Raw genomic sequence first — 26712 nt, forward strand, 5'->3', positions numbered from 1 at the left:
AGGGCTCCCAGACACCTCCTCGAATTGGGTCTGTCACAGGAGTGCCCAGATGTTTTAGAACAGCGGTCCCGAACCTTTTGGGCACCAGGGACCCTTTCATGGAAGATAATATTTTCACAGATGCGGGGAGGGGAAAGATGGTTTCGGGATGATTTATACACATTTATACACACAAATATACACACATATTTATTGTACACTTTTTCTATTATTATATCAGTTCATCTTCAGATCATCAGGCACTAGATCCCAGAGGTTGGGGACCCCTGTTTTAGAGGATGACCAGTCAGTGCCTGGGAGAGGATGGAGCACAATTGCTAAGTTAGAAAAAGAGGCGGGGAAGAGCAGCCATGGCTCCTCAGACCTTTGGGCGGGGCTGAAGCACTGATTGCGGCGAGTACAGGGCCGGAAGTGGGCGTGTCAGGGCGTGTCCTCTGGCGGGAGCGACCATTGTGGCCAGTCCAGGGACCGGAAGTGGGTGGGGCCAGGGGGTGTCCAAGGGAAGGCCCTGAATGCAGCCGGTTCGAGGACCCAAAAGAGGTGGGGCGGAGTGGGGCGGGGCCCGCGGGAGCAGTAAGGCGGCCTCCTAGGAGGCCGGAAGTGGGTGGGGCCCCCCGACGGGGGCGTGTCCGCGGGCGAGGCAGGGGGGCGGTGGCTGTTAGTCCCGCGGCTGAGGTGCGCTAGGAACTTGCGGAGCGGCCGCCGCGTAGGTCCGGAGCCAAGCAGGTTCGCTATCGAGATGGAGAGACCCGTCAAGGGCAGGGCTCAGGATCTGCAGGCCGAGCTGGAGCAGCCCGTCGGGGGCGCCCTGGGCGGGTCGCCCGAACAGCGCGCCAGCGTCCGCGGCCGCCACAAGGAGCCAGAGGACGAGGCGGGAGACCGCGCGGACCCCTTTGACCCCGTGGAAGGCATCCCGAGCGCGCCGCTCGGAAGGCGACCCTGCGGTGGCCGGGTGGGGGAAGGTACGCGGCCCGAAGTGCTGGGCGATGCGCCCCCCACGCCGCGGCCGGGCCGCACCGCGCCCCGGGACCCCGCTGCAGGCGGCTCCCCTCAGCTGCGGCGCGGCCCCGGGGGCGCGGACGGCGCGGTGGCCGAGGAGGAGGGCGCGGGCTCGCTGACGCTGGATCCGCTGGAGCACGCGTGGATGCTGTCGGCCGCCGACGGCCGCTGGGACAGCCTAGAGGGGCTGCTGGCCTGTGAGCCTGGGCTGCTGGCCAAGCGCGACTTCATCACCGGCTTTACCTGCCTTCATTGGGCAGCCAAGCACGGCCGGCAGGAGCTGCTGGCCCTGCTGGTACGCTTCGCAGGCCAGCACCGGCTGCCGGTGAACATCAACGCGCGCACGAGCGGCGGCTACACCGCGCTGCATCTGGCGGCCATGCACGGGCACGTGGAGGTGGTGAAGCTGCTGGTCGGGGCCTATGACGCGGATGTGGACGTGCGTGACTACAGCGGCAGGAAGGCCTCGCAGTACCTGAGCCCGAGCACCGCCGAGGAGATCCGGACGCTGGTGGGCGCCCTGGACGAGGACGAAGGCGAGAGCGCGGCGGGCAGCGGGGGAGGGCGCTGGAGGCTCTCAAGGGTGCTGCCTTCGCACCTCATCTCCGGCAGGCTCTCCCACGCTCTGGAGGACGGCGGGGACCATCACCACCACCTGGCCGAGGGGTTGGCGGCGAGCAAAGCGAAGGAGCCGAGTCGCAAAGTCTCGGGCAGCTCTAGTGGGCGGATGAAACCCAGACTCAACAAAATCCGCTTCCGAACCCAGATCATCCACACCACACCCTCTTTCAGAGACCCAGAGCAGCCTCTGGAGGAGGGGGAGGACGAGGAAGAGGACCGGTCTCTTAAAGGCCATTCGTCCTCTTTCAAATTGAGACCCAAGTCCAATGTATTTGGGTAAAAATCATTTCTTTTAGAAAGTTCTGAGACTTATTTGTCGTCAGGAATAGGATACTAGGTGTAGACAAGAAAGTGAGACCAGAAAAGACGCTGAAGGTTACATTCTTAATCCGAGGGGTCTCCCCAGCAATGTGGCTGCAGTGGCTTTCCCAGTGATTCCTCCAACCTTGACTTCGGCCCCCTGCCCCCTACAGGCTCTCTGCCCTGTAGTCGCTGTTTCGGAGGGCTAGTAATGTAACTAAATCCGGTACAGAGTTGATGATTGCAGGTTCCTTTGATTGCCATGCAAAGTAAGGAATATTGCACTTTACAGTATCTTTTTTAAGGTGGTTACTCTTCCAAGAGCTTTCCTTGTGGCTCAGCTGGTAAAGAATCCAACTGCAATGGGGGAGACCAGAGTTCAATCCCTGGGTTGGGAAGATCCCCTTGGAGAAGGGAAAGGCTACCCACTCCAGTATCCTGGCCTGGAGAATTCCGTGGACCGTATAGTCCATGGGGTCGCAAGAGTCGGACACGTCTGAACGACTCTCACTTTCACTTTGCACTCTTCCAAGAGCAACAAGATACGCAAGTAGTAATGAACTGGTAGTATTTGTAAGTGTAAACAAAACTACATACCGCCGTCTGTTTTTACTAATTGCATTTGCTTTAAGATACTACTGATGGCCAGGTCAGTTTACATGCACAAATACTAATTAGAGAATAATGTGAATACAATTGGGAATTCTGTTGGTACCCTACTTGTAAGTTGTGTTCAACTCTTCAAAAGCTGTTTCAGCTTTAACCACTGAGCTGAAAATACAGGCAACATTCACTTTTGAGTTAATCTGTTGGGTGGTTTCTTCTTAACTATCTCTAACACCCCTGCACTCAGTATTAAGGTACATTATTAATAACTACAGGGCTTCCCTGATAGCTCAGTTGGTAAAGATTCCACCTGCAATGAGGAGACCCCAGTTAAGTTCCTGGGTGGGGAAGATCTGCTGGAGAAGGGATAGGTTACCCACTCCAGTATTCTTGGGCTTCCCTTGTGGCTCAGCTGTTGAAGAATCCGCCTGCAATGCCGGAGACCTGGGTTTGATCCCTGGGTTAGAAAGATCCCTTGCAGAAGGGAAAGGCTACCCCACTCCAGTATTCTGGCCTGGAGAATTCTGTGAAGTGTATAATCCATGGGGTCTCATAGAGAGTCTGACATGACTGAGCAACTTTCACTTTAGTAACTACACAAGTTTTTATGTAAGAAAACACTTGTAACAACCTATGGTACTCCTAAGAAAATATTGCCTCTGGTTCTTATTCTTACAAACTTGTTTTGCTCTTGTAAAAGTCTGAATTTTTCAGAGTTTTCGTTCTGGGGCTTATACAACTGTTGGTTCTACTTGATGTGACCCTCTGTGCTTAGAGTTGAATTGCCTACAGAAACTGTTGCTGGTTTAGGTGATGAGCAAAAATTGATGTAAATGTTAGCTGATGCTTCTATGAAGTAATTATTAAATCAACTTAATGATTCTCACATAAGGTACACTTTTTATTTTCATGAAATACATTCATAATCTCAATACTTTGTAGCAGTGTTTTGCAAATGTTTAAAATACTAAATCCTTTTAGTTTTCACGTTTCTTTGAATCTATTAGAGACATAGAGTGAAGGTATCGGGAAGCTGGCTAATAAATCTACCCAGTTAAAAATAGCACTTTATAAAAGAGGGAAAGATAATAGATGGGACATTTTCTATATTTAAATGCTGCTGGCTATTGAATCCTTTTATATATAGGTGAAAAATATCATTCATTGCAATTAAACACTTAAGTGTACTTAATTACATTTCATTCAAATATGTTAGGGTGAATGTCTTTATAATTATTGTTAAATTTAATTCAGAAACATTAAATTCACTTGTAATAGGATTCAAAGCAATTTGTGAGAGACCTAATTCCAAAAACTCCTTCTCTCTTGGTCTTTTTCGTGTTACAGTTCCTGAAACATGCATTTTGCAGCCTATGGAGATGACAGTGTGTGTTCACAGCTTGCAGAGTGAATGAACCAATACATGAATTGCACAGAACGACAGTGTTTAGAGAATTCTTAAATCTTTAATGTCCCAAATTGTAGAAATTTGTAACAAATTGGTCACACCTCTCTAGATAGCAGTTGAATTTGTTTAAAGGCTAATGAAAAGTATCCATATAAACTATTGTCCATTCATGTGCCTTTAGTTTTGTTTTAGGATTACGGGAATGGGCTCTGTACATTTGAGAAGCACTTTTATCCGTACATGTAGGTGAAAAACAATCTAATTTTGTATAAATTAAAAATAGGTTCCTATCTAGTACAGGATAAGTTGTAATTTGTCACCAAGTATTAGGCTTACAGAAGCTGAAGTGAACCATAAAAACACTGCAGAACCACCTCTATGTTCTCCTAAACAGTGTTAATCTCTTAAATGTGTATGGTTGGTTTAGTCACTCAGGCATGTCTGACTCTTGCAACCCCATGGACTGTTGCCTGCCAGGGTCCTCTGTCCATGGAATTTTCCAGACAAGAATACTGGAGTAGATTGTTGTTAGTACCTAACTGCACAAAATCTATAATTTCCTAGATCTTTAGAAACTGAATCAATGCTTAACTTGCTTTTCACTTTAAAGATTTTAACTTTTCTGATAAAATGTACTTTAAAGTTTCAAAAATCATTCCTGGGGGAACAATTTCAAGGATTCCTTGTCATGAGGTACTTTTGTGCAGTAAGTACAGCATTTTCAGCTACTTAACTCTGTTCCTCTTCTTTTTAATTTCCAAATTGAGATTATGAAAAGCAAGTGATTTATGTAGTTTGGTATTTGTGGAGTTATGCCTCCCATTAATGGAAATATGTATGTCATTTACTCAGAGGTTGTTGGTATGAAACTGGTTAGAAAATCCAGGTATGTCCATGTGTTTCTTCCAGGTGCAGTGGAGACTAGTGAGTCTATCCCTTCACTGTTATGGTATATAAAGTGCAGCTAGCTTATACAACTTGAACATGTGGTGCTATTTTATTCATGTCTGAAAACTTGGCATCCAATAGGCCTTGTCTCTTATTTTTCAAATAAGTGAAACTTTGGGAGTTCAGAAAGTAAAATCTATGAAGTTTATTTTGTCAGAATAAAAGATTCACACTAGATTTTCCCCCTAAATTGTCTAAATCGCTGTCGTCTTTTATAATTTTATGGGGTTTTATATTTCACACAGTGCTTGTTTAAGTTTCCATCTACCCTTTTTCTATCCCTTAAATCACTGGCCATATATCCCTAATTACAGTTGAGGGGATGAGGTTGGTGCTGTTCAGAGTTACAAAGCCAATGGCAGGAGGATCTCAAGACTCAGTGCTCTTCCACAGCATTATCTTTTATGCACTTCGAATTGCCAAGTTTTGGCCAAAGTGCTCTGGTTGGGCATGAGTGGTGGAGGATTCAGCTTGAGGAGAGGGTCGTACCTCTACCTTAAAAAATGCAAACAAAGGGACCAACAGGGATTAGTTTCTAAAACATACATATGGCTCATGCAGCTCAATATATATACACACACATATATAAAACAGTAAAAAATGGGTGAAGGGTCTAAAGAGGCATTTCTCCAAAGAAGACATACAGATGGCCAAAAAGCATATGAAAAGATGCTCACCGTCACTAATTATTAGAGAAATGTAAATCAAAACCACAATGAGTCAGAATGGCCATCATCAAGAAAATCCACAAGCAAATATTGGAAAGTGTGTGGAGAAAAGAAGCCCGCCTATACTGCTTTGGGCAATGTAACTTGGTACAGCCAGGATGGAGATTCCATAAAAAACTTAAAAATAGAGCTACCATATGATCCTACAATCCCACTGCTGGGCACATATCCAGAGAAGAACATGGTTTGAAAGGATGATATTGCACTCCAATGTTCATAGCAGCACTGTTTACAATAGCCAGGACGTGGAAGCAACTTAAATATCCATCAACAGAGGAATGGATAAAGAAGATATGGTATATATATATGCAATGGGATATTACTCAGCCATTGAAAGAGTGAAATAATGCCATTTGCAGCAACATGGTTGGACCTGGAGATTATCATACTGAATGAAGTAATTCAGAGAAAGATAAATATATGCTATCACTTGTATGCATAATCTTAAAATAAATAGGTACAGATGGACCTATTTACAAAACAGAGACAGATGTAAAAAACAAATTTATGGTTACCAAAGGGGAAAAGGGGGAGAATAAATTGGGAGATTGGGATTGACATAAACACACTACTATATATAAAATAGGTAACTAGTAACCTACTCAATAGCACAGGGAACTCTACTCAATGCTCTGCAATGGCCCATATGGGGAAAGAATCTAAAAAAACGGGATACACATATATATATAACTGAATCACTTTGGGGTACACCTGAAACAACATTGTAAATCAATTATACTCAAATAAAAATTAATTAAAAAAAAAACAAAAACGGACTGTTGCACAAGCCAGCTACCATAAACCCTTCATACCTAGAGGGAAGCTTAAGAAAGGAATGCCTTTTTCCATTCTCTTCAATATCCATCAAGCATTGGACATTAATTAATTAATTTCCTCATCAAGGTTGCCTTTGATCTTTGTTTTGATGAAGCTCAGCAGATACAAAGTGTCATGTGAATCCTTGTTATCAACTTCCTCATGCTCCCTGGTAGGAAAACCTTGCTGCTGGGACTTTAGTGTTGATACTGATATTTTGTGACAATGTATAAAACAAAGTTTCTGTTTCTAGAATAGCTTCTTAGAAGTGTGTATCTTAAAAGGACTCCTTGATGAGTTCATGTGAAGATATCTGTAATTTTTCCAGTGAAAGATTTTATTTATTTATTTTTATTCGCTAAATACATGGTATTATTAATATTTAGTTTCTTTTAAATTAATCCTGAAAGTACTCTGGGAATTTGCTGCAAACCATTGTTCCTTCAGTGATGAGTCACATAGTTACAATTTGAGGGCTAGAAAGTGACCCTTTGTGAACCTCTTTTTCAAGATATGGCAGCAGTTGTTTGCATCATTATTGGATTTTTTTTCCTGTGAAGAATATTGTTTTCATGTTACCAAACTTTTTTCTCCTTAATCTTCTCTTTAAATGTCAGCTTTGTCCCAGGAAGGGGCTTCCCTATTCAGTTAATAAAGTGTCCGCTTTTCCATATTTATGCTTCCCGTGGTGGCTCAGAGGATAAAAAAAATCCACCTGCAATGCAGGAGACCTGGGTTTGATCTCTGGGTGGGGAAGATCCCCTGGAGGAGGAAATGGCAACTCATTCCAATATTCTTGCCTGGAGAATTCCATGGACAGAGGAACCTGGTAAACTACGTCAATGGGATTGCAAAGAGTCGGACACGACTGAGCAACTAACCCCTTTACTATACTTATTGGGGAATGTGTAACAAGTGACCCCACTGGCACGAGGCCTAGCATGTTGAAGTTACACAATATGTGTTTTGTTTTCATGGAAACGCTAAGGAAATTTTCATAATGTTGCATTACATGGATAATTTCAATAATATGCTTTCATTCCAACTGAATAAAGGTAAGGATTTTTCCTGCAATGTGACTCCACTGCCAGCCAACCATGCCATCTGTAGCCCAGCCCAAAGAACAACCTATTTTGATCCAGCTTTATTAGGATTTTACTTTGTAAGCAATTTAAGAGATTTTCAACAGTAAATTTGATTATAAGAAATTTTACTTACAAGTTTATTCAAGTACATAATCCCTAGGAGAATCTGCTTTAAATGGCTTTAAATAGTCTCAGTATTATCATGCATACAAATGACTATTTGGCCTGTGAAGCCACAAAAGCAAGAGAACAGGGAGATGAAGTTTAGTTCAGCTTAGAGAGCTTTCTAATAATCATTTTAAGCAAAGAGTCGGACACGACTGAGCGACTGAACTGAACCGAACTGAAACATGCCATGGCCTGTCCCATGAGGTAGAACACTCAGCCTTCGAAAATAACTGGTTAGGGGTTCCATGAGGACCAGAAAAGGTGAAACATCATTTTAAAGCACCCCCGTGATTGATGCTGTGTTGAGAAACATTGCTCTAGACCACTCACTGACCAAAGCTTCAGTCCAAATTTGGCTGAGTTAGAATGAAGTTAAATACATGTTTTGTGTTTTTTAAAACAAACATTATATGCTGTTCTATCAAAGAACCTGGAAGTGACTGTTAGCATATTCTGGGTCACTAAGAAATGTTGAGCTAAATATTCTAGAAATAAAATTGAGAATCCTTGAGATTTGTCCAGAAGTTTCTAGTTATTATTTTTTTAACATGTACTTATTTTGGCTGCATCATGTCTTAGTTTGCAGTGCTCAGGGTCTCTAGTTGTCGTGTGTGGGCTTAGTTGCCCCAAGGCATGTGGAATCTTAGTTTCCTGACCAGGGATCAAACCTGCGTCCCCCACCTTGGAAAGTGGATTCCCAACCACCAGGGAAGTCCCTCCAACATTGATGAATGTGATCATGTTTTGTCTTAGTCTGTTCGGGCTGATGAAAGAGCAGCCCATAGATTAGGTGGCTTTTAAACAATAGAAGCTCGTTTCTCATGGTTATGAAGGTTGGCAGGGCAAGATCAAGACCTCGGCATCTTGGAGTCCAGTGAGGGCCTGCTTCCTGGTTACTGGCAGCCGTTTGCTCCCTATGTCCCTCTGGTGTCTTGGCACAGGATCTCTGGCAAGGGCACTAATCCCATCATGAGATGAAGCCCTCCAAAAGATCCCGCCTCCTCACAGTATTGCCTTGGCATTTGGCTTTCAGCAGGAATTCTGGGGGACGCAAACATTCAGTCTGTGATGAGCTTACGTTCACAAGGCAGTTACTTGGCTGCAGTTAGCAGCTCAACTTGCACAGAGGGGAGTGACTCCTGGCTGAGGGTGTTCTTTGCGTAAAAGCCATTCATTCTGCTAGGAGGATGACTGTGTAAACCAGACAAGGTTTTAAGCACATTATAAAAAGTAAGCTGTTTAATTCTCCCACCTCCCTCCCCCACTCAACTCTGACGTCTCTGTTTTGTAGACGAGCAGGAGCAGTCAGTGGCAGAAACTGGCTACTTGCACAAGCTCACAAAGCGAGTTGGCAGCAGAACCTGGCCTTGAACTCCGGCAGCTGGGGCCCCAGAACCAGCGGCAACCACTAGCTGTGCCACTTCCCTGGGAGCACAGAGGCAGGGCTACCACCCAGTGGTCCAGAGTATGTACAGTCCCTGTGGAGGAAGAGAGCCGACAAACCTCCAATAAGCACTAGTGGGTGAGACAGACTTGACCTGTATAGCTAATACCGTTCCTGCACAGGAATAAGAAAAGAACTGGACTTTTAGGTATTTGGTTTTCTCCATATCACCTAGGATAGAAGTCATCTGAGCTGGGAAAGTGCATCTCCTTAGCTCAGATGGTGGGCTTGCTCCGCTGTGTAGGGTGTGGTCATATTTCTCCCCTGGCCCCAGCCTCCACCCAATTGTCTGAGCACTTGAGCTTTACTGGAAGGTTCCTGTCCTTCGTAGTCCTGGGATTCTAGGTGGACCTGGAGGAAAACTGAAGAAGGAATTCATAGGGCCTGGATCCATCTGAGGCCTGTCCGTGCTGATCATGCTCGGCCACCTCTCCAGTGGACTCTGAACTCTCTGCTTAGTGCCTGTGGGAACGACAATGGAAGGATAAGACCCCATCCGGACAGGGGAACCTTGAAGATCGTATCCAGGTTACTCATCACCTAAGAGAAAACAGACACTAATCACCCCTGCCTCTGGACAGTATCTATCGGAATGTAAGCACAGGCTTATCAGTTATTAACTGGTTGGAATGTAACCGCGGGTTTATTGCTTATTAACTGTTTGAACACATAACACGTGAATGATGGGGTTGTTGTGATTACATTTACCCTTCCTTTGTAAGCCTCAAGGAATTTGGGGTGGTGGGTTCAGACATGTACACATGGGGTATAAAAGATTTTCACAAAATATCGTTGGGGTCCTTGGCTAAGAGGAGACTCTGCCTTGGGCCTGCCAGTGTAATAAGCTGCACTCCACTATCTGCATTGTCCTTCTGAGTGAGTTTGTTTCCCGGAAAGCTATAACAAAACCAGCAGCTCAGCATTCACTTTCTTTACAGCAAAATTATAACTCACTAATTCTGAATTTTGGAATCTCATTTCAGAATATGCAGAAGCTTACCTTTGCTCCACTACAAAGGGTAATGGGTGAGTTAAGAACAGACTCTCAAAGGATATTTGCTCCATTGTTTGCAATTTCTCTTAAAAAACCAACGAGTCACTTGCTACAATTTTGACACCCAATTAATTATGCATGAACTTCAAATGAACAAAAATGCCTAGTTTTATTTACTATTTTTATATTAAAAAAACATATGCTTATGGGTAGCTTGAAGCAGATAGGGTCAAAAGTAGACTACTAATTTTTCCTCCATTTGCATCCGCATCAGAACTCCAGCTAATGCTTCCTTCTATACTTTTGGGTATTTGACTTTCCCTTCATTCAGGCTGGTCTCTCTCCTTGACTTAAAATGATTTATCCACGTTTTACTGGGTTATACCTAATGCAGATACTGAAGAAGCGAGTGAAAACTGGTATTGGGCTTCCAGCCTGCGTGCCCCTGTGCACACCGGCCTCCAGGGTTTCCGCAGTCGCCTGACCATGGCCCGCTGCTCTCTGCCGTCACCTTGGGCCACTAGTCACCAGCGCTAGGCTCCTTCCAAGCCCGGCACTCTTCTCTGAGCCATGCAGGCGGTGATGTCACTTTCCTGTCGCTGCCTCGTCCCTGCCTCCGTCCCCAACCCTGACCAGTCAGACAGTTTTCTGCTGCTTGCCCGGGCCTTGTGAACCCCTGGCTCTTGGAGCCATGGGTCTCTGGCTGCCTATCTGTTCTCAGGCGCACACTTTCATCTTGCGCATTCATCCTGAACATGAAGACTGAGGAACGAAGGGCTCTTCTGGACACCTGGTTCCCCACCATCTTTACTTTGCCCACAACTTTTGGATCTCCAAGAATAGGATACAACTTGAGCTCTTCTTTTCTCAGACCTGTGCTGAGCGGTGCTGCTGGAGAGCTGCCAGTTGATGAGCCTCCTGTGTGCCTGTAGTGATGTACTTCCAAAAAGCCACCCGCCTGATTATCTTCCCCAAGGTTTTACCCCCTGTTCCTTGGAAGGTTCCTTCCAGGAGAGGGAATGTGTGAAACCATAATCACCATTAGAAAACAATGCATTCCTCAATGAAAAAACCTGGGAGTTCAGTTCAGTTCAGTCGCTTAGTCATATCTGACTTTGCAACCCCATGGACTGCAGCACACCAGGCTTCCTTGTCCATCACTAACTCCCAGACCTTGCTCAAACTCATGTCCATTCAGTCAGTGACACCATCCAACCATCTCATCCTCTGTCATCCCCTTCTGCCTTCAATCTTTCCCAGCATCAGGGTCTTTTGCAATGTGTTAGTTTTTCCCATAAGGTGGCCAAAGTATTGGAGTTTCAGCTTCAGCATCAGTCCTTCCAATGAATATCCAGGACTGATTTCCTTCGGAATTGATTGGTTGGATCTCCCTGCAGTCCAAGGGATTCTCAAGAGTCTTCAACATCACAGTCAAAAGCATTAATTCTTCAGCACTCAGCTTTCTTACAGTCCAACTCTCACATCTGTACATGACTACTGGAAAAATCATAGCTTTAGCTATACAGACCTTTGTTGGCAATGTCTCTGCTTTTTAATATTCTGTCTTTTCTTCAAAGCTTTTCTTCCTAGGAGCAAGCATCTTTAAATTTCAAGACTGCAGTCACCATCTGTAGTGATTTTGGAGCCCCCCAAAATAAAGTCTCTCACTGTTCCCATTGTTTCCCCATCTATTTGTCATGAAGAGATGAGACTGGATGCCATGATCTTAGTTTTTTGAATGTTGAGTTTTTAGTTAGCCTTTTCATTCTCCTGTTTCACTTTCACCAAGAGGCTCTTTAGTTCTTCTTCACTTTCTGCCATAAGGATGGTGTTATCTGCATACCTGAGATTATTAATACTACTCCCAGCAAGCTTGATTCCAGTTTGTGCTTCATCCAGCCTGACATTTCTCATGATGCACTCTGCTTTTAAGTTAAATAAGCAGGATGACAATATACAGCCTTGACATACTCTTTTCCCAATTTGGAACCATTCTGTTGTTTTGTGTGTGGTTCTAACTGTTGCTTCTTGACCTGCATACAGATTTCTCAGGGGGCAGGTCAGGTGGTCTGGTATTCCCACCTCTTTCATAATTTTCCACAGTTTGTTGTGATCTACACAGTCAAAGGCTTTGGCATAGTCAATAAAGCAGAAATAGTTGTTTTTCTGGAACTCTTTTGCTTTTTCGATGATCCAGCGGATGTTGGCGATTTGATCTCTGGTTCCTCTGCCTTTTCTAAATCCAGCTTGAACATCTGAAAGTTCACAGTTCATATATTGTTGAAGCCTGGCTTGGAGAATTTTGAGCATGACTTTGATAGCATGTGAGATGAGGGCAATTGTGCAGTAGTTTGAACATTCTTTGGCATTGCCTTTCTTTGGGATTGGAATGAAAACTGACCTTTTCCAGTCCTGTGACCACTGCTGAGTTTTCCAAATTTGCTGGCATATTGAGTGCAACACTTTCACAGCATCATCTTTTAGGATTTGAAATAGCTCAACTGGAATTCCATCACCTCCACTAGCTTTGTTCGTAGTGATGCTTCCCAAGGCCCACTTGACTTCTCACTCCAAGATGTCTGGCTCTAGGTGAGTGATTGCACCTTTGTGGTTATCTGGGTCATGAAGATCTTTTTTGTATCATTCTTCTGTGTATTCTTGCCAATTCTTAACATCTTCTGCTTCTGTTATGTCCATACCATTTCTGTCCTTTATTGTGCCCATCTTTGCATGAAATTTTCCCTTTGTATCTCTAATTTTCTTGAAGAGATCTCTAGTCTTTCCCATTCTATTTTTTTCCTCTACTTCTTTGCATCGATCACTGAGGAAGGCTTTCTTATCTCTCCTTGCTATTCTTTGGAACTCTGCATTCAGATGGGTATATCTTTCCTTTTCTCCTTTGCTTTTAGCTTCTCTTCTTCCCTCAGCTATTTGTAAGACCTCCTCAGACAACCATTTTGCCTTTTCGCATTTCTTTTTCTTGGGGATGGTCTTGATCACTGCCTCCTGTACAAAGTCATGAACCTCTGTCCATAGTTCTTCAGGCACTCTGTCTGTCAGATCTAATCCCTTGAATCTATTTGTCACTTCCACTGTATAATTATAAGGGATTTATTTAGATCATACCTGAATGTTCTAGTGGTTTTCCCTACTTTCTTCAATTTAAGTCTGGATTTTGCATAAAGGAGTTCATGATCTGAGCCACAGTCATCTCCTGGTCTTTTTTTTTCTTGGTGGTATAGAGCTTCTCCATCTTCTGCTGTAAAGAATATAATTGATCTGATTTCAGTATTGACCATCTGGTGATGTCCATGTATAGAGTCGTCTCTTGTGTTGTTGGAAGAGGATGTTTCCTATGACCAATATGTTCTTTTGGCAAAACTGTGTTAGCCTTTGCCCTGCTTCATTTTGTACTTCAAGATCAAACTTGCCTGTTACTCCAGGTATCTCTTGACTTCCTACTTTTTCATTCCAGTCTCCTATGATGAAAAGTACATGTTCTTTGGCTTTAATTCTAGAAGATCTTGTAAGTCTTCATAGAACAATTCAACTTCAGCTTCTTCAGCATTTGCGGTTGGGGCATAGACTTGGATTACTGTGATACTGAATGGTTTGCCTTGGAAACGAATAGAGATCATTCTGTCATTTTTGAGATTGCACCCAAGTACTGCATTTTGGACTCTTTCGTTGACTATGAGGGCTACTCCATTTCTTCTGAGGGATTCTTGCCCACAGTCGTAGATATAATGGTCATCTGAATTAAATTCACCCATTCCAGTCCATTTTAGTTCAGTGATTCCTAGAATGTTGACATTCACTCTTGCCATCTCCTGTTTGACCACTTCCAATTTGCCTTGATTCATGGCCCTAACATTCCAGGTTCCTATGCAATATTGTTCTTTACAGCATTGGACTTTACTTCCATCACCAGTCACATCCACAAATGGGTTTTGTTTTTGCTTTGGCTCTGTCTCTTCATTCTTTCTGGATTTATTTCTCCACTCTTCTGCAGTAGCATATTGGGCACCTACTGGCCTGGAGAGATCATCTTTCAGTATCCCATCTTTTTGCCTTTTCATACTGTTCTTGGGGTTCTCAAGGCAAGAATACTGAAGTGGTTTGTCATTCCCTTCTCCAGTGGCCCACATTTTGTCAGAACTCTCCACCATGACCCATTCATCTTGGGTTACCCTACACGGTATGACTCATAGTATCATTGAGTTAGACAAGGTTGTGGTCCATGTGATCAGTTTGGTTAGTTTTCTGTGATTATGGTTTTCATTCTGTCTACCCTCTGATGAATAAGGATGAGGCTTATGGAAGCTTCCTGATGGGAAAGACTGACTGTGAGGGAAACTGGATCTTATTCTGATGGGTGGGGCCATGCTCAGTAGATCTTTAATCCAATTTTCTGTTGATGGGTGGAGCTGTGTTCCCTTCCTTTTGTTGGCCTGAGACCAAACTGTCATCCAGGGGAGACTCCTTGACTGTCACAGGCAAGTCTGACTCAGTCTCTTATAGAGGCACTGCTCCTTTCTCCTGTCTCCTGGTACACACAAGGTTTTGTTTGTGCTCTCCAGGAGTCCATTTCCCCAGTCCCATGGATGTTCTATAATCAAATCCCAATGGCTCCCAATGTCAAATTCCCTGGGGGTTCTCAGTCTCTTTGCCAGATCCCCAGGCTGGGAAATCTCTTGTGGTTCCTGGAAAAAAACTGGAAAATGACTTTCGAAACAAAATCAGCCTCCTAAAAATTCCTTCTTTAGTAAGTTAGGGGTGGGAGAGAAAAGGACAAGAGAGGGAGGACCCAGAGAACCTGCGGTGGGGTGTGGACAGCATAGGGTGCTCACCAGGGCCCCAGGGAAAGAACAGACCGTGATCTCCTGTGTTGTCATGGGGCACATTTAATTCTACAGAAATACGATGGTTGCCCTCTGTGCACAGTAGGGCTTGGTGTCTGCTATTAGTCTTCCAGTTCTGGAAGGGAGGGTCGAAGTGTTCTAACGAGATCATGGGAGCATGGAAGGGGTCTGCGGCTAAGAGGAAAACACTGCCATGGTTCAGCCCATCATACACAGTTGCTTTGTGGGACGCTTCCCTGGAGATGCTGCAGGGAGAGTTAGTGAGAGAGAAGCATGTGGCAACAGGTTGGGACGTCTTGCTCTGAATGTGGGTCGAGAGGATCACCTGGAGAGTGCCTTGAGCAGTACAGTAACAGGATGCATTTATGTCTTCAGGAGATGTATCTCGCAGAGTCAGTTGCTTTTGTTAGTCTAACAGCATTCTGGACTATGATGTGTGTGTTCAGCCCTCTTGCCCACTGCATACTGAAGTCACCACAAGCCATCGGGGTGTTCCTGGAGGTGGGCTCCCCTAGCCACCCCCACCCCCACAGTGAGGATAATTGACTCTGGACCACATGACCCTCTGCACACATTGGCTTCCCGCACCATCTGCTGCCTCTTGCTTGCACCCAGGACTCTTCAAGTGTGGGCAGTGTTGAAATTAAGCCTTTGGCTAATTATAAAGCAGGTGAACAAAACAGAAGAGTATTTAAGGGAAGTGCTGCTGTGGGGTGAAGGGTTAACATTAAACCAGCATCATGTGCCTTTCATTCGAGGCTAATTCTGCCCCTAATGCAAGATATTGAGGAGAGCATTCCTAACTCCTGAACCTTGAGGTCATTTTAATTAGAAACTTCTGTGACATCTATGCTTCTTGTCATGCTCCACAAACTTGGCTGCAGGTCACTGTCTGTGTTCACTAACCACAGGACCTGTGTTGAAACAGATGTTTGTCAGCCTAATCTGAGTTTGCTAAATAGACATCAATCGCACGTGCAACATCTTAGAATTCAGAGTTTTCATCCATTCATGTTGATCTCACCTGCAATTAGTATTGATTTTAGTATTTTTAAATACTTACTTAGATATAATTGACTCATGCAAAACACATTCTTTTCTCCTTTAAAGTGACTACCATTTCTTTACAGCTGAAAAAATTGCTCTGCCATCTACTTGCCATTCAGACTTATGCAGCTATGTATTTTTGAGTTTCAGTAGTTCATCTATAAATTGGAGGTGATAAATCCCATATATACAGCCTATCACACTTAATGGTTTATATTTTTTATCTTTTTATTATGTATTGGAATATAGTTGATTTGTAATTGTTTCAGGTGGACATATAGCAACACTTAGTGGTTTCGAGATTCAAATGATCGGTCACTAGGATGGTTTAAAATATTAAGTAAAGTACTAAACATATAGCAAGTAGAATTAGGCAGGAGTTCCTTTTTCCTCTTTTCTCACCAAACCAGGCTGTTGTCCTCTTTAGAATTAGGAAAAAGCATAGGATGATATCAAATGTAATCTGATCATTACCAGTAGGGAAAAGGAAAACGAAGTGGGTAAACTTTACTGTGTCTGTGGAGTTTTGTTTCTTTTAAAAATTCTGAATCAAACACAGCAAGTTTTTTTTTTTTTTCAAACTTTAAACTTCTTATTTTGTATTAAGGTATAGCCAATTAACAATGTTGTTATAGTTTTAGGTGAACTGCAAAGGGACTCAGCCGTACATATACATGTATCCATTCTCCCCCAAACTCCTATCCAGGCTGGCACATAACATTGAGCAGAGTTCCCTGTGCTATACAGGAGGTCCTTATTGGTTATCTATTTTTAATATAACTGAGTGTACATGACCTTCCCAACCCCCCTAACTATCCCTTCCCTCTGGCAACCTTAAGTTTATTTTCTTAGTCAAACACAGCAGGATTTAAAATATGAAAAAGCTGAGTGATGACTGGACATTTACTATACTTCTCTGCATGTTTGGAATGTTGTCCAAGGGAGAAAAGAACAAGACAGGCATTCTTTGGTCTTCTGTATCACGGGCACTTCCCTTATCACTCATTGAATTCATTCATGATAAGGATCTAAATGATAAAACATGTCCTTGCCCGGAAGAGGCCCCCCAGCAGGAGCACCAGCAGGCGAATGGGGAGTGGGCTGGTCTGTAGCAGGTCCCACATTTCCATTCCCACCCTGTCAGAACCTCACATCTCTGTCACTCACAGCCATGCCTCTCAGACCGGCAAATCTGGGAACTTGATGTAGACTGGCTTCTACACTGCCAGTGGCAGGTTGGGAAGATCAGAGTGAGGGGCAGGCTGCACTGCTCTGTCATCCACAGCCAGGCTGGCCCTGCAGTTCCCCGGGAGCAGATCCCCGGTGCAGTCCTCAGCCTCAGGATGCTAGAGCTGAGTGCAGGCCTCCATCCTGGCATGGCTAGGGCTGCAGCAATGGAGGCCTGGGTCTACCGCTGAGGCAGGGACTTTAAAAACCCAAACTTCTGTGTGGAAGTATAGAAAATGCATACAAAAAGCACACCATTCTCTGTATATAATGATGACTTTTAAATAAACTCATCCCAGCTATTTAAGGGGCACCCCAAATGAGACACAGAGCAACACCAACCCTAGAAAACTGTCTCACACCACCTTTCATCCCTGCCCTCCTCACAAGGGTGACTTGTTCCTGACTCATAACGTCCTAGGTTCATGTTGACAATGTTGTACATTTTTTAAGGGGAATTATACACTATGTACTCCCTGTGTCTGACTGTTTGCTCTATAGTACTAGGAAGATTCACCCATGTTGTTGCTATGAGGTCTGTTTATTCTCCTTGTTGTGTGATTGTGTGACTGTCACAGTTTCTTTTTCCTCCATTGACATCGATGAACAGTTTTGTTTGGGGTCTCATGGGTTCTGGGGCTGTGAGCGCTTGCCTGGCATCTCTGTGATGTGCGGCCTGCCTTCCTGATTCTCCATCTTCCCAGTGGATAGATGGGGTGGCTCCAGGATTCTTTGTTGGTGGTTTCTGGGACTTTCCTCAAAGCCTGGCCTGCAGCTGCCTCCTAACACTCATGAGCCCTGGGAACGGCCGAGGGTCCCCCTCTCCTGGTTTCTGTCACTGGCAACTGACCACTGATCATTAAAAATGGGTGTCCCCTGTCTTCCCCGTTTGGCCACATCAGTTTACACGTGTAAGCCTCCTTCATGTATGTATGCAGTTGTCTTCTCATACTCTCTATTAAACTCGTCTTCTTTCCCCCAGAGCTGTCTGCTTGTATTTTGTGTGTACTAATTATTTTGTTGTTTTTAGTTACATGGAATATATTTTCTTTTTTTCCTCTTTTCTTTTTTTTAAATTGAAGTATAGTTGATTTACAATTTTTAGGTAGTTTTATTATTTTTCTTATCGGAGTATAACTGCTTCACAGGGTCATTAGTTCCTGCTAAACAACAAAGTGAATCAGCTCTATGTATGCATGCATCCCCTCCCTCGTGGACTGCCCTCCCCCGGCCCTCCCCAGGTCCTCACAGAGCAGCAAGCTGAGCTCCCTGTGATATTGTGTGTATGTCAGTGCTACTCTCTCAGTTCATCCCACCCTGCCGTTCCCCCACTGTGTCCACATGTCCTTTCTCTACATCACCGTCTCTATTCCTGCCTTGCGAATAGGTTCTCTGTACCATTTTCTAGATTTCTACATATATGCATTAACATATGATATTTCTTTTTCTCTTTCTTACTTCACTCTGTATGACAGACTCTCGGTCCACCCACATAACTGCAAATGACCCAATTTCATTCCTTTTATAACTGAGTAATATTCCATTGTATATATGTACCACATCTCTATCATTTATCTATTGATGGACGTTTAAGTTGCTTCCATGTCCTAGCTATTGTAAAAAGTGCTGCAATAAGCATTGGGGTACATGTGTCTTTTTGAATTATGATTTTCTTAGGATATATGCCAGGGAGTAGAATTGTAAGCTCATCAGTTCAGTCGCTCAGTCATGTCTGATTCTTTGTGACCCCATGGACTGCAGCACACCAGGCTTCCCTGTCCATCACCAACTCCTAGAGCTTGCTCAAACTGATGTCCATCAAGTCAGTAATGCTATCCAACCATCTCATCCTCTGTCGTCCCCTTCTTCTGCCTTCAATCTTTCCCAGGATCAGGGTCTTTTCCAATAAGTCAGTTCTTCCCATCAGGTGACCAAGGTATTGGAGTTTCAGCTTCAGCACCAGTCCTTCCAACGAATATTCGGGATTGATTTCCTTTAGGATTGACTGGTTTGATCTCCTGGTCATATGCAAGGTCATATGATAGTTCTATTTTTAGCTTCTTAAGGAACCTCCACACTGCACTCCGTAGTAGCTATATCAGTGTACATTCCCACCAACAGTGTAGGATTACCCTTTTTCCATACCCTCTCTGGCATTTATTGTTTGTAGATTTTTTGATGATGGCCATTCTGACTGTTGTGAGGTGATACCTCACTGTAGTGTTGATTTGTTTTTCTCTAATAATGAGCTATGTTGAACATCTTTTCACATGTTTGTTGGCCATATGTATGTCTTCTTTGGAGGAATGTCTGTTTAGGTCTTCTGCCCACTTTTTGATTGGGTTGTTTGTTTTTTTGATATTGAGCTGTTTGAGCAGCTTATATATTTTGGAGCCTAATTCTTTGTCAGTTGCTTCATTTGCAAATATTTTCTCCCATTCTGAGAGTTCTTTTCATTTTGTTTATAGTCTCCTTTGCTGTGTAAGAGCTTTTAAATTTAATTAGGTCCCATTTGTTTATTTTTGGTTTTATTTTTGTTACTCTAGGAGTTGGGTCAAGAAGGATCATGCTGCGATTTATGTCAGAGTGTTCTGCCTGTGTTTTCCTCTAAGGGTTTTTCTGGTCTTACATTTAGATCTTTAATCCATTTTGAGTTTATTTTTGTGTGTGGTATTAGGAAGTGTTTTGGCTGCACTGAGAGGCATATGAGATCTTAATTCCCTGACCAGGAATTGAACCCATGCCCCCTGTATTGGAAGCCCAGAGTCCCAACCACTGGACCACCAGGGACATCCCCCTGATTTACAATGTTGTGCCAATCTCTGCTGTAGAGCAAAATCTGTCTGCTTGTTTTATACCTTTTTCTATCTCAAGCATTTCATCAAAATTGAGGTGTGTGGGATCTTTAGCTGCAGCATATGGGATCTTGTTTTCTGACCAAGTATCAAACCCTGGTCCTTTGCCTTGGGAGTGTAGTGTCTTAGCCACTAAACTACCAGGGAAGTCCCAATAATTTATTTTAAAACCTCAGTCCCATTTGGTGGGACTGCAGGCTCCGATGCAATCTCTGTGACATTCTTTGTTCAATGATTTGGTGGTAGTATTTTACTTCTCAAGAAGATGAGGTCATTTCCAGCTGGAGGGCCAGGGAGGACAAGTGGAGTGACAGCTAAGGATAGAACAGGACAGAAAATTTCTAAAATTAAACACCTGAAATAATACACATCCTGAAAATACCCTGAGAGTGCTGGTTCTCTGAAGGTGGTGTGAACGGTTGGATCATGGTAGTCATAGGACTACAGGTACTAGCTTGTCCAGTTCTTGGAGTGACACATGAAACAGCAGAGACAGGGGACAGTCACACTTCAGCAGAGCTAAGGCGTGGACCTAAGCCTGCAGAGTCTCAATGCCTCCACTTAGACTGTTTTCCATAGTTTGGATGAATTACACTTTCTTATAATGGAATACTTTGAAAAGAAGTCATGTGCAGTCCCAAATCTTCTTAGAAAGTGAGCTAAGTATATAGATATCAGTTCATAAGTTTAACGACAGCCTCTCTTAATTTTCCCAAATCCTTAATTTGGGAAACTCTAGATGTATGTTGATTTTGTTTGAATATCAAATGCTCAGGAGAAAAGCTCTGAGTTCATTAAGGCATCTCTGATCACTTTTGCATAATAAAAACTGTTTCTGGTCTTTGTCCTGAGTTCCTGGCATTAACTTCTAAAATCCCTTGAAATTTCCTGAGTGACAGAATGTCTTTGTTGTACTAATGGAGTGACCCTGGTGGGTCCTTGGAGAGGCTCAGAATGGGAGCTTGTCACCAGAAAGAACAACTCTGTGATTAAGGGTTTGGGACCTTGAACTCCCTGACCATTGGGTAGTGGGGTGGGGCTGGAGATTGGGTTCAGTCATGTGACCAATGGTTTCCTCAACCTTGCCCACATAATGAGAGCCCAGTAAGAGTTCTGGATGGACACCCAGGCTTCCCGTTTGGTGAGTAGGAAGGGGAGAAGGCACAAACCCTGCATGTATGACCCCCCTCCCCATCTCGCCCACTTGTGCCCTTTAACAAAAACCCACTCTCTCAAGTCCCATGCTTTCCTGAGTTCTGTTAGCTGTTCTAGTGTATTGACAAACAAAGGGGGTCATGAGAACACCTGTGTGGAGTCTGGGGGCCCTCTGAGACTTGTCTGCAGTGGGCAGCCTGTGGAGGACCCCATCTTGACTAGGAGGGCCACGTGAACCCTGATGACTAGTGCTGGAGCAGGCCAGCAGCCAGGTCGGGGGAAGCATGCCTTGTTTTCTTTCTTTAATGCTTGATGTCCCAGATGAAGTACATGGTTACCATTTTGGAAATTTTCCTTTCAAATTCTTTTGGCTCCAACATCTTAATAAGTTGCCATAAACTTACTGTTTTACCCTTTTATTGTGCTCACGCTCGATGGGAGCTCCTTTAGGGGAATCATGTCAGGCAAGGTCCTGGCTGGAGACAGAAGGCATTTCAGCTAAATTTTTTGGAAAGACTTTTGAATGAAGGAACAATTTTTAAAAGAATAGACAGGAGTGAGGAAACCAGAACAGAAGGAGGAGGTGCCCAGGGAAGCTGTCCTCACCCCAGGGCCTGAGGAAAAAGCTGTCCCCCTAGAAAGATGCATCACTATGGAAGGAGCTGTCCCCCTAGAAGGATACATCACTGTGGAAGGAGCTGTCCCCTAGAAGGATGCATCACTGTGGAAGGAGCTGTCCCCATAGAAGGATGCATCACTGTGGAAGGAGCTGTCTCCCTGGAAGGATAATCACTGCCCTCTGGCCTGCTCTCCTTCCTCCAGTGATTCTCAGGTGGGGAGAGCCAGAAGCAAGGTTTAAAAAGGACACTTGACTGGAGAATGAATCTGGGGGCAAAGGGATGATCTCTGATAGCACAGAGAATGGACGGGGGTCACAGCCTGAGAGACAGCCCTCACAGGCTGGTCGGTTTCAGGGTCCGCGGACATGTGCTCCTCCTGAGAGTTGCTTCTATTTAATTCTCTTTAAAATCCAGCTTGTGCAGCAGCCGTTACCATGTGAATACCATTGTATACGACAGATACGGATTAACTGCTGGTTTTGGTTGTAGTCAAGGCTATGGATTTTCCAGTGGTCATGTATGGATGTGAGAATTGTATTGTGAAGAAAGCTGAGCGCCGAAAAATTGTTGCTTTTCAACTGTGGTGTTGGAGAAGACTCTTGAGAGTCCCTTGGACTGCAAGGTGATCCAGCCAGTCCATCCTAAAGGAGGTCAGTCCTGGGTGTTCATTGGAAGGACTGATGCTGAAGTTGAAACTCCAATACTTTGGCCACCTGATGTGAAGATTTGACTCATTGGAAAAGACCTTGATGCTGGGAGGGATTGGGGGCAGGAGGAGAAGGGGCTGACAGAGGATGAGATGGCTGGATGGCATCACCAACTGGATGGACATGAGTTTGAGTAAACTCCGGGAGTTGATGATGGACAGGGAGGCCTGGCGTGCTGCAATTCATGGGGTTGCAAAGAGTCAGACACGACTGAGCGACTGAACTGAACTGTCGTCCCTTCTGGGAAGCTTTTGAAGAATTGGCTGCATTATCTGTTGCATGTTCCCTGTTGCATTTCCCCCGTGATATTGTGATTTTGTTTTTCTACCTGCCCTTTTCCCTACTACATGGTGAGCTTTTTCAGGGTATGGATTTTCTCACATTCCTTTCTGAATAGTCAGCACAAAAATGTGAGCAGGTAACAAGAGCCTATAAGTTCAACAAGCTTATTTGAAAAATACTGAAATAAAATTTTCATAAATAAAATGTATAAATAAAATAAAATAAAATAATAATTGAAATTTAAAACAACAAAAAAATAAACTTAAGGGACAGCTTACACCAGATTAGACATCTCAGAAAATGGGGGAAAAATCAACTGGAAGACAAATTAAAGTAATTTTTCTAGAATATAGCTCATGGAGATTTTATATTAGTATAAAAAAGAAGTTAAGACTCATAAAGGACAGGATGACTTCAAAGATACTTACATTTAGGATTTTAGAAGCAGAAAATATGGTGAAAAGAAGCAGCAACAGTATTTAAAGAGATGATGGCTGGGAATTTTCCCCAACTGATGAAGAACACCAATCATTGACCAGGAAGTCCAGCAAACCACAAAAACCCAGGCCTAGAGACATGATAAAACTGACAAACATGAAACAAAGAGAAGACATGAAAACAAACCAGAGAGAAAAGACAGATTATCTCCAGGAAATGGATGATCAGGCTGAGAGCTAATCTCTTGATAGCAGCAGTGAGAACCAAAAGGTTGGGAGTTAGGGAGGGTACAGTTATTCACAAATAATATAAAGTCATGGACTTCCTTGTTGGCTCAGATGATAAAGAATCTGCCTGCAATGCCGGAGACCTGGGTTTGATCCCTGTGTTGGGAAGATCCCCTGGAGAATGGCATAGCAACCCACTCCAGTATTCTCACCTGGAGAATTCCCATGGACTGAGGAACCTGGCGTGCTGCAGTCCATTGAATCACAGAGAGTCAGACACGATTGAGTGACTAAGCACAGTATAAAGTCACAACCATAAATGAGTATCCATGAAGAGATAAAAATTATGTTGATGTAAATAAAATTAATCAATCTAGGAAAGAAATGGAAAATTTTATTTGAGCCAAATTTGAGTATTATAACCCAGGAAAGATAGCTCAGAAAGCTGTGAGAACTTAGAAGTCAAGTGTCTGAGACAGGATGGTACATCAAATGACACTGTTTATTATTGTATTTTGTTTTACTTTATTTTATATTTTATTTTGCCACCCAGGGATTGAACCTGGGCCCCTACAATAAAAGCACAGAGTCCTAACCATTGGATAGCCAGGGAATTCCCTTCAAATGATGTATTATTGACAGTTTACTTAATTCAGATTATTTACATAATCCAGATCTAAGGGCAGTCATGTGACTGCTTACAAACTCAAGAAGGAATGTTATCTTTTAAGGAGTTGTCTTGTTTATTCGGGGAGAACATTGCTGTTTATGATTGAGCAGGTATTTGCCCATGGGGAAGTTTGGCGATGTATAAATGCAGTGAAAAAGTTGGTTTAAAACTCAGCATTCAAAAATCTAAAATCATGGTGTTTGGTCTCATCATTTCATGCCAAATAGATGGGGGGAAAGTGGAGACACAGTGACAGATTTTATTTTGTTGGGCTTCAAAATCACTGCAGATGGTGACTGCAGCCATGAATTTAAAAGACGCTTGCTGCTTGGAAGGAAAGCTATGACAAACCTAGACAGCATATTAAAAAGCAGAGACATCACTTTGCTGACAAGGTCCAAGTAGTCAAAGCTATAGTTTTTCCAGTAGTCATGTATGGATAAGAGGGTTAGATGCCAAAGAATTGATGCTTTTGAATTGTGGTGCTGGAGAAGACTCTTGAGGGTCCTTTGAACTGCAAGGAGATCAAACCATTTAATTCTAAAGAAAATCAACCCTAAATATTCATTGGAAGGACTGATGCTGAAGCTGAAGCTCCAATACTTTGGCTACCTGATATGAAGAGCCAACTCACAGGAAAAGACCCTGATGCTGGGGAAAATTGAGGGCAAGAGGAGAAGGGGTAACAGAGGATGAGATTGTTGGATGGCATCACTGACTCAATGGACATGTTTGAGCAAGCTCTGGAAGATAGTGAAGGACAAGGAGTCTGCAGTCCTTGAGGTCCGTGCTGCAGTCCGTGCTGCAGTCCATGAGGTCACAAAGAGTCAAACACAACTGAGCAACTGAACAATAACAAAATATGTTTGCTTTCTCTGTCATCTACCAGCCACTGCTCATAGACACAGGCTGTGTGTGCCTGTGTGCTTAGTCACTCAGTCATGCCCAACTTTTTGCGACCCTGTGGACTGTAACCCACCAGGCTCCTCTTTCCATGGGGTTCTCCAGGCAAGAATACTAGAGTGGGTTGCCATTTCCTTCTCCAGGGGATCTTCCTGACCCAGGGATCGAACCTGAATCTCCTTATTTAGCTGGCAGATTCTCTACCGCTGAGCCACCTGGGAAGCCCTACATAGGCTATGGCAGAAGCCTAAATGTTATCACCATTTTATGGAGAATCCTGAAACTGGTGGTTCTTTAATCTTACGTCTTCTATAAATTTCAAAAAGAACAATTTTTGCATATTTGAGGTCTAGTTTTTTACGCAACTTCATTGTTCATCAGAAGTGAGATAACTACTGAACATACCATATTTTAATCATTTATTTTTCAGCAATCCAACCTTGTCAAGCGATGGGTGAGGCCATTTCACCCACTGCTAACCAGTGGAGCCACACAGCACGTTGAGAGGGAGCCACGTCTGGACTGGACTGTCTGACCCTGTCTAAGCTGAGCAAGAAACAGAGATGGGAATGGGGGGGGGGGGTGAGGAACAGAGCAGAAACGAAAAAGACAGGTGGTTCTGGGTGCTAACTAGAGGTCATGCCCTTTACTGGTGCTAAGTTGTAAACATGCACTCTCCACTTTTCCTGTGACTAGGAAGTGATAGGTAAATCACAGAATCATAGCTACAGTTATTATGAATCTAATGATAGTTTAGAATTCTTATAGTTTTTTATTTCACAGAGAAAGGCATACCAAGATACAACTTTTCTGTTAGCAGTTGTTGTTCATCAACATAGTATGGCTCCTGATTTGATGCACTAGAAAAACACATTACTTCTACGAAATCTCTGCTGAAAGTGCACGACCCCATTGACGTAATTAGGAAGAATCTGACAAACCCAAGTGAGGGGACTTTCTGCAATATACTGATGTATAGTCTTCAGAACTGTCAAGATCGTCAAAGACAAAGACTGAGAGCCGTTCCAGATTAAAGGAGACTTCAGAAATATGACAGTTGGCAAATGCAGCTTGTGAGCCAGGCTTTTCTTTTACTACAAAGGACAAGAAGTGAAGTGAAGTTGCTCAGTCGTGTCCGACTCTTTGCGACCCTGTGGACTGTAGCTTACCAGGCTCCTCCATCCATGGGATTCTCCAGGCAAGTATACTGGAGTGGGTGGCCATTTCCTTGTCCAGGGATCTTCCCGACCCAGGGATTGAACCCGGATCTCCCGCATTGCGGACAGATGTTTTACGGTCTGAGCCACCAGGGAAGCCCCTACAAAGGACAATATTGAGCTAAATAGCCAAACCTGTAGGTTATGATGGTGTAGTGTGATGTTGATTTCCGGGGTTTGATCTTTGGTCTGTGATTATGGAGTGGACTGACCTTGCTTCTGGGAAGAACTATTCAGACTCAAGAGCATCACGTTTGCAACTTACTCTCAAATGATTCAGGGAAGTGCAAGAGACAGAGGAAGTCAGGGTAGATGTGGCAAAATGTTAACATTTGAAGAAGGAAGACAGAGGATAAATGGAAATTCTTTGTGTTCTTATTGTAAC

General features: G+C 43.7%; 1 protein-coding gene across 1 annotated transcript; it reads left to right on the forward strand.

Annotated features, from left to right (window-relative positions):
* The first annotated feature begins 689 nt into the window (after positions 1 to 689).
* On the forward strand, positions 690 to 2718 carry SOWAHC (sosondowah ankyrin repeat domain family member C). The gene has a single exon (XM_065927321.1). It carries the CDS (start codon positions 740 to 742, stop codon positions 1898 to 1900), a length of 1161 nt encoding a protein of 386 aa, XP_065783393.1. The 5' UTR covers positions 690 to 739; the 3' UTR covers positions 1901 to 2718.
* The last annotated feature ends 23994 nt before the right edge of the window (positions 2719 to 26712 follow it).

The sequence above is a fragment of the Muntiacus reevesi genome, chromosome 3, assembly GCF_963930625.1.
Source record: "Muntiacus reevesi chromosome 3, mMunRee1.1, whole genome shotgun sequence".
Classification (NCBI taxonomy): domain Eukaryota; kingdom Metazoa; phylum Chordata; class Mammalia; order Artiodactyla; family Cervidae; genus Muntiacus; species Muntiacus reevesi.

Bases quoted from the DNA above. Each gene is read 5' to 3' on its own strand.
- SOWAHC (XM_065927321.1), top strand. From the start codon at position 740: ATGGAGAGACCCGTCAAGGGCAGGGCTCAGGATCTGCAGGCCGAGCTG.